The sequence below is a fragment of the Belonocnema kinseyi genome, chromosome 3 (assembly GCF_010883055.1).
Source record: "Belonocnema kinseyi isolate 2016_QV_RU_SX_M_011 chromosome 3, B_treatae_v1, whole genome shotgun sequence".
Lineage (NCBI taxonomy): Eukaryota > Metazoa > Arthropoda > Insecta > Hymenoptera > Cynipidae > Belonocnema > Belonocnema kinseyi.
The window spans coordinates 56,969,447-56,977,855 of NC_046659.1; the positions used below are offsets into that span (position 1 = coordinate 56,969,447).

Consider the following 8,409-nt stretch of genomic DNA (forward strand, 5'->3'; position numbering starts at 1 on the left):
TGCATATTACTCGAGACTTTAAAAGCTAGGATTACCTCGTAGTGCCCTTTGATCTAATAAATTGAGGGACTTGTCGAACCACTGCAAACTTCTTCCATTTTCGGTTCCAGCAACTAGAGGTTCAATTTTGTCTTCTCCATATTCTCCACAAGCCAGTTCAATCACTGAAATCAAAGTTTCTTTGTGTATTTGGAAAAATTATATTTTTTTACAAATAAAATATGAAAATTCTTTTCAAATCTTCCTCGATTTAGGTGTTATTATATTATAGTGATATATATATAAAAGGCAAAGTATATTATTATTATTATTATTATTATTATTATTATTATACCATTAAGTCATTTTCCTTTCGGGGTATGCGTGAATCACTCGGTAGGGGAAAGGAGTAGTGTGTGGAAGCGATAGAGATTTTTCAGATTGATCCAGAATTCTCGTGCTATTTAAGTAAATAACACGTTCGTTCCGCAACACTGCTCCGACCCAGGTTGCTGATCAATCTCTCTAGCAATCCGGCAATATATATTTCATCCCTAGGCATCATATATAATGCCCAACAGAGTGCAGGCAAAGTGTGTAATACTCGCTACTATACACATTGCCTCGGTATTATTAATGCCCAGAAGAGACCAGCCAAAGTGTGTAATAAATATTTTACATTTGAAAATTTTCTGCTTTTTAAGCTTTCATTATTGAACTTTTATTATTATTATTATTATTATGAAGCTATATTTTGTTATTTTTTATAACAAGGTGCATTAAAAAAAGTATTTCTTGAAAGAAAATTTTAATTACATTTTAGATTTTTTAAACCAAATGCCTAAATTCAGTTTTGGACAAAAATCCACGTTTAATTGCCTTAAAAATTGTGGTGAAAGATACTTCACAATTTGCCCTAAAAGCCTTTTTAATATAAAAATGGGATCTCCCTTAGCTTTCGAGACATCATTAAAAATGCATTTGAAATTTTTCTTCTTTTATTTTTTATTTGTTTTAATACGAATCAAAACTGATTTTTTAAATATCAGCCCTCAAAGTCTGCTTTATAGTTTTCCACTGAATCCCATAAGTGAAAATTGGGCTTTGTACGTTTTTGGCTCTAATTATGATTTTATTGCGATTAAAAAAAATAAAAATTAGGTATAATACATACGAAACTATTTTCAATTGATAATTAGAGGTTCATATAAATTATTTAAACAATTCATTATTTTTGTTACGAACGTTCACATAGAATAGAATTCGGAAGTCGCGGTTTTCCGAATAATTCAAGTTATTTTCAACGTTTAAATTAAAGTGAGGTAATAATTGAGTCAAGTTGATAAAAATAATTGTTTATAAATTTTCGTAATATTTAAAATAATATTGTATTTAAATAATGCAAGAAAGTTGTGTTTTTTTCTAAAATATTAAACATGTCGTACAATTTTAACAATAAGTGTGAGGTAATAATGGATTCAAAATAACAAACATTATAGTTTGAACAAATTATTATTTATATCTATCTTTTTCTATAATAATGCTAGATAGTTGCAGTGTTTTCTGAAATTCTCAACTTATAATCCATTTGGTACGTAGAGTGAGGTAATAATTAATGGAAATGTGAAAAGTAGACAACAAGTTAAAAATAAAAAAAACAGCCATCTAATATAAATAAAAAAGATAGTTATAAACAGTAATAATATGTTTAAACAATGATTTTTGTTAAATTGCATCCATTATTACGTCACACTAATTGTCATATGGATAAAAAGTGGAAAATTTAGGAAAAATGCAACTTTCCAGCATTATTTTAAGAGAATATTGTGATAAATAATAATAAATTGCTAAAACAATTATTTATCTTAAATTTAATTTATTATTGGTTCGCTCTAACTGGAAAGTGGATAATAAGTTGAAAAATTCGGAAAACCCGCGGATTTATAACTCTATACTAAGAGAAAAATTTCAATAGCAGTTACATATTGTTTAATTAATTTAAGAAAACATTTAATTATTAATAAAAAGTAGAATTATAAACAATTTATATTAAAAATATTGTGAAATAATCATGATTAGCGGCGAAAACTCGCAAAACTACATTTTTTACTTATAAGGTTTTATTGGGATTCTTGAAAATAGACTTATGGGGTTTATATTTAAATATTAGTTTTAATTTATGTTTTATGGCTAATTGTGAACAAAAACGTTAAAGTTTAACTTGTTGCACATTATATTGACGATTCTCAATAACATTTAGAATAATGTCTTTTTTCTCATGGGAAATCCGTGTAAAACTTCATCATTTGACATTGAATTGCTCGTTTCAACAATATTGGCCAGGCATTGTAAGTAATGTCAGGCCTAAATCCAATAATGAATATATGTGACATTCCACGAAAAAAGGGGACTAACGCGGAAAACTAGAATTTTACAGGGCGAGCGATAGAAGGGCAGCCCTTTTCTCAGTGAAAGGCGACTCCTAAAAACCTGCCCCTCTACTTACAACTACTCTCACTAGTCGTGTCCCAGTAAAGAAATAACCAAAAGCATAAATATATAAGTATATTTAATAATATATTTAATAGTATATTTAATCTAATAAGATATTTTAAAGGTATAAATAATGCTTAAAAATTTTTTCTGATTTTTTTGCTAGATAGAGCAACTCCGAAACTATCGATAGAGACCAAAAACAGATTTGCGATATTTTCCGCGTTAGACCCCTTTTCTCGTGGCACGTCACATATATTATTCCAATGCCGATTTAGTTAAGTTTTAATTTTTAACTTAATCTAAATTAGTTTCAAAAACTTAGTCGAGACTTACAGCCCACCCTATTCTAGCACTGATACAAGACTTTTATTTATAAATCTAAAAGCTCGGTCTTTGTATATTGCTTATACTTGTGCACAGATTTTTTGAAACTTAAAGTCAAAAAATCGACAACAGTAATTTAATGGTAGTGACTTTTTTTTGTTAAAGCTCCTTCGGCTTTAACGAATACATTCTCATCACGTATCTCGTGCTTCGCACTCGAATTTGTATCTCAACTTTTATATCAGTTCCATAAATGTATATTATTACAAACAGACGTAGTTTCATTGTCTCTTTAAAAAAATGCGCATTCTTTAAAAAAGTTTGTTATTAAATATTTTACTGCAACATCTGCCGGTTTTCCAAAAACTTAACTTACTCATTTCCAATTTTATTTTTACGATTTAAACGTAGCTGAGAATTTCTAACAACCTTCAGCAGTATGATCTCATTCTCACATTCCCCAGCCCACAGTGGGTAAAACATTTCATTTTTGGTTCAAAAAAACGTACAGCCCACAAATATTAAGCGATTTGCACAACAAAAAATTGAAAAAGCTGTTAAGATTTCTAAGAGAGTTGTCGAGTATGATTTTTTAATTAGATTTTCAATTTTTTATAAACATGCAAACAAATATGACGAAAAAATGGCCATCTTATATATTTGACGTTCACAGTGCTTGTCAATAACAGGAAAAGTGTTCAAATCGCCTGAGTTTTTTTTATGATTTTCCATAATCATACTATTTTCTAGTTATATTACAAGAGACATTTTATGCCAGTGAAAAAACCAAATTTTTCTCGCGACAAGCGCCCAACTAATGCATTTTTTATTAGATTTGCTTACAAAATCATAAGATTAATCAACAAATTATGGATTTTAGTAAAATTATCATAAATTTCCGAATTGAAAAAATGACGTAGAAAAAAAACGAATATTTCTGTCGAAAAATGCCTGATTGCCGCATTTGTACATTAAATTTGTTTATAATATAAACAATTATAATCAGAAAAGAAATTTTTTTACATAATATTGTTTCAATTCCAATTTCTTGCAACATAACTTGAAAAAATGTATATTTATGGAAAATCGTAAAAAACATGTTTTTAACAAATAATTTGTTGATAACAAATCTTTTTTTCATATTGTCTAATATTGGAATATCCTTAACTAATGCTATTTTATTCAACTTAAGCGCTTTCAACCATTATTCTGTTATTGACGAGCACCGGGAACGTCAACTAGAAAAAAGGCCATTCTTTCGTCATATTTGTTAATCTATAAAAAAATTGAAAACCTAATTCAAAAATGGGGCTGGAAAACTCTCTAAGATATCTTATTAGCTTTTTTCCATTTTTTTGTCGAAATGTTCTGTTTTTCGTTTGAATCGTGAAACATTGCATTAAGAACATTAAAAAAAAGTCAATTTTTTGAAAACCCAGACACGAGACGAATAGGACAATTAAAAAACATAAGTTGTGATGAGAATGTGCCCACGCAACGAGCTGATTTTTTATTGTTAATATCGTGTTTCACGATTAAAACACAAAATACAGATGCTATCGAAGAGTTATCCATAAAAAATTTGTAGATCTTTTTGAAATGCACATTTTTTGATCAGTCATCTTTTCACCCATTTAAACGTTTTAACCGCGAAATGTAATTTTTTATTTTTCATTCTTTTTTTATTCTGTCAAAATTTGAATTTTCAATTTTTTAAGGAAAATCAAAAAGGTGTTTAAACAATCTTGTAGGGCATTGGAAAAGCAACATTTTTCTTCTCTAGACTCTTTTTCATATTATGCGTTATTTGACTTAAACTGTTGATTTTCTTGTGTTTTTTGAACTTTTGTAAATGCTATAACTGTGGTAAATTTTGGTTTCATAAAAAAATTAATTAGAATAAATTGTTCATCTGATCGAATATTATGAACATCCGTCCAGACAATTTTTGAATTTTAAAAAAAGTGGTCTCAAAAATTTTCAAAATACGCTCACCTTTTCAATTTCCACTTAAAATGGCTGGCTAACGAACTTGACCTTTATTTTAGGACACTAAAAGAGTATACCAAAGGCTAATTCAATCTGTCAATTCTTTCGAAAGTTATCGAGCTCACAAACTAAAAATCTACAGACACACGCACACACACACAGCCAGACACATTCGTAAAAACCTGTTTTTCGGATTCAGGGGGTCTCAAAACGTGGACATTTTACAAAAACGGGGAGAGGGTCAAATTTTACACAAATCTAATACCTTCTGTTGATGAGAATGTAAAAAACTAACTTTTTATTGAATAATAAATAGTGAAAATCATTTTTATCGTTCGCTTGCCAAAAATCTCTTGAAAATTTAATAAGCCTTTATTTTTTTTAAATCGTCAGCATCTAACAAAATTGTAAATTAAAACTTGATCATACTATTCATGATTTTTTTACGGGACAAGGTTTTTTTAATGTTCCTGCAAAACAAAGTTTCAAACCAATATGCGTTTATATGTAAAATAATAAAGTTCAGTGTTAATTAACATGTCATGCCAGTATGCCATTTTTTTAAAATAAATAGCAAGTAACTTTTTGTTGAATTCTATAAGTGTTCGGCCTTCATATAGGCATCATATATAATGCCTAGGCAATGTATATAATAAGTATTCAATTACATACTTTGCCCTGTAACATATATATGTGATATATATTATATATATTATTATATATTATATATAGGATATTATATAATAGGAATTGTAGGATTAATTTACCCCAAGTATCAAGTGGATAAAATTTGTGTACAGAAGTTATGAACAAATTTCAAAAAATTAAAGTTTCTATAAATTTACTCAACCTATATTGATAATTGAAATATATGATATAGCATCAAGAAATTTTCGAAAAAAGTTAATAATCAATTCAGTTAATTGAAATTGGTTGAAAAAATACTGTAGTTTTGTAATAACCTTTTAAACGAATTTTTAGCTGCTTGTATTTTTTTAACGACAGCTCTGTTCCAGCGCTATAACCGAATGTATTTTAATTGCCATGAACTTAATAGGAAAACTAATAATTAAGAACATTATTTTTAAAAACTGGTTTTTAATTTTAACAACTATGGAATATTTTTTTTTCATTCCTCTCAGAGTATATGTTTGTTCAAAATATATTTTACCACGTTTTGAGGAAACTTTAATTTGCAGATTTTTAAAATTTATTTATCTTGTTAGGGACTTTTTTACCAGTCTTACCATAATCGGCAGGATTGTGATACATAGGACAGGGAAGTTTGACGCTTTCCAAATATGGAACTAATTGATCAACCGCTCCTTGGTATAAACATTCTCCTCCCGACAATACGTAAACCTATACAAAAATACAAATTTATAGAATAATAATTAAAATACATAATTATAAAATAATAATAATTTACGAATAATAAGATATTCGGGGCAGCACATTGTTAATGTGGATCGCAATAGGATTTGTAAGAAAATCAACATCTTTAATATAAAAATTGATATTTTATAAAATATTCAAGATTCACATCATGAAATCAAAAAACATAAAAATTTGTCTTTAATAATTCTGTTCTTAAATAAGTTTTGATATTTTTTCTCGAACTATTATTTTGATTGAATGTTCATTTCTTTCATAGTGTAACTGTTAGAGCAAAAATTATCTAAAAAATAATCTAAAATAAATAAAATCGAAATACGTATAAAAAATTACCTGATCGAATATTTGGAAAAGAGAGGCACTTGGTTGATGAATCGTGCACACGATTGTTTTTCCTTGACGAGCAAGAAGTTTCAGCAAATTAACGACTTGCGTACAAGACGAACTGTCAAGACCCCTGAAATGAAAATAAAACGAGAGTGAAGCTCAAGTTTCTTTATTCTTTAAATAAACCTCAACAATAAAAGCAATTTATAAAATTCGTCTATTTCTGTAATTAAAGGGTGACACGGCATACATATGTTATTGCCTTTTTTTGTAACATCTTCTATTGACTTAAACATTCTTTATGATAAATTCTCTAAAATTCCACTGCACATTCTGGTGGAAAAAATAGGGAAAGTAATTCGAAGGAAAAAAATTACATAAAGTTCAGACGCTGGACAATTTTTTGCTCTACCCAATTTATTATATAGTATAAATAAAAATTCTGTACCATGTAATTGTTTTTCAATATTTTTATAACAAAATAATTTTCTTGAAAATTTTTTTAAAAAATTGAAAAAATGTGCTGACTTTTTTTCTTATATCAACGATTTTAGCAAATTAATTTTTCACTTTACAGACTTCTATTTGTTTCGTGTCTCATGAGTTTAACTAATATATCTGAAGTTAATTATAGTGTAAATATTAACTTTGAAAATGTAATTTTTGCATTGAACTTAAACATGGTTATGACCGGAGGAAAATTTTGATTAGCCTTTTTCTCGGAAATATTGACTTTCTCTAACTTTCTTTCTATTGATCTATAGAGCTCTATTAGGCGAGCCCAAAAAAATATTATTTCGAATTTTTTCCAGCAACCTTCTTCCTCACTTCGTTTACTTTGAAAAAAGTTTCCCATATTTGTAATATGGGGAAAACAAATGTTTGTAAATTTCTTCCAAAACGTGAAAATGTAAAATAAAATATAGCCAATAACACTTTCACGCAGGGGGGGGAGGTCAGAAGTTCCTGAAATATGTATCACGTATTTTGTAAATGGCCTCTTATCAGTATATTCGTTATTTTTTATTTATTTTATTAAATTATTTAAACCGTAAGTAGATATATAAGAAACTTAAAAAATCACTTTTCACATTTGTAACTTAGACCAAATCATTTAGAAAATACTATAAATTAGCGATATTATAAAATATAACAAGCAAGAAAGTACGATTTTCTATCTTTTTCGTCAGAAAATTGGAACTGAGAGACATAAGTTGTTTAAACAATAAATAAATAACTTAAAAAATATATGCATTCGCTAAGTCCATTAGATAGAGCAGTGATGAAATACCTTTATACTTGGCGATATTCTTTGGAAACAAAATTGTTGAAATAAACAAAAATTGTTGAAACAATTAAAAATTATATAAGAAATTAATAAAATCTTGTAATGTATTAATTTATGAGAATCTATTAAAAACTGCGAAAAAATAATAATTAAGAGCAATATTCCAAAAAATCTTTATTGCAGTTGCATGGGGTAAGTTTGAGGGCACCATACAAGTAACTCAAAATTGAGTTAAAATAAAAAAATAATGATGAATTGGTATTCCTTAAGGAAAAAAAGGGGCCAACTCTATTACTTTATTTAAGAATTTTTATATCTTTGAATCAACAATGTGACGTCATGATTTTCAGATGTAAGACGAAGGCAAAACTTTATGTATAAGTTTTTACCTCAGAAGAATCTTGAACAAATGAAATGTTTTTATCCAAGTAATAAAAATTTACAAAAGTTTGAATACTAGTTCCGCTATTTAAATATAATATCTTTGTTCTAAAAATTTATTTATGTGAATCATTAATAATAATCTTACAATAAATTTTGCTGCAAAGATCTGCTTTAAAAATTTTGCCAATTTTGTTGGTTCGCTTCTAACAATATTTGCAGCTAGATCA

The 8,409-nt window shown here is 27.6% G+C and overlaps 1 protein-coding gene across 1 annotated transcript in view; it reads right to left on the reverse strand.

The window, feature by feature from the left end:
- LOC117170379 (ATP-binding cassette sub-family G member 4-like) overlaps positions 1-8,409 on the reverse strand; it is a 42,440-nt gene that overhangs the window by 4,281 nt on the left and 29,750 nt on the right. The window contains exons 6-8 of the mRNA XM_033357141.1: positions 6,517-6,640; positions 6,036-6,150; positions 36-164 (exon numbers count right to left, since the gene is read on the reverse strand). Coding sequence (XP_033213032.1) covers positions 36-164; positions 6,036-6,150; positions 6,517-6,640 — 368 coding nt within the window. The remainder of the gene's footprint in view (positions 1-35; positions 165-6,035; positions 6,151-6,516; positions 6,641-8,409) is intronic.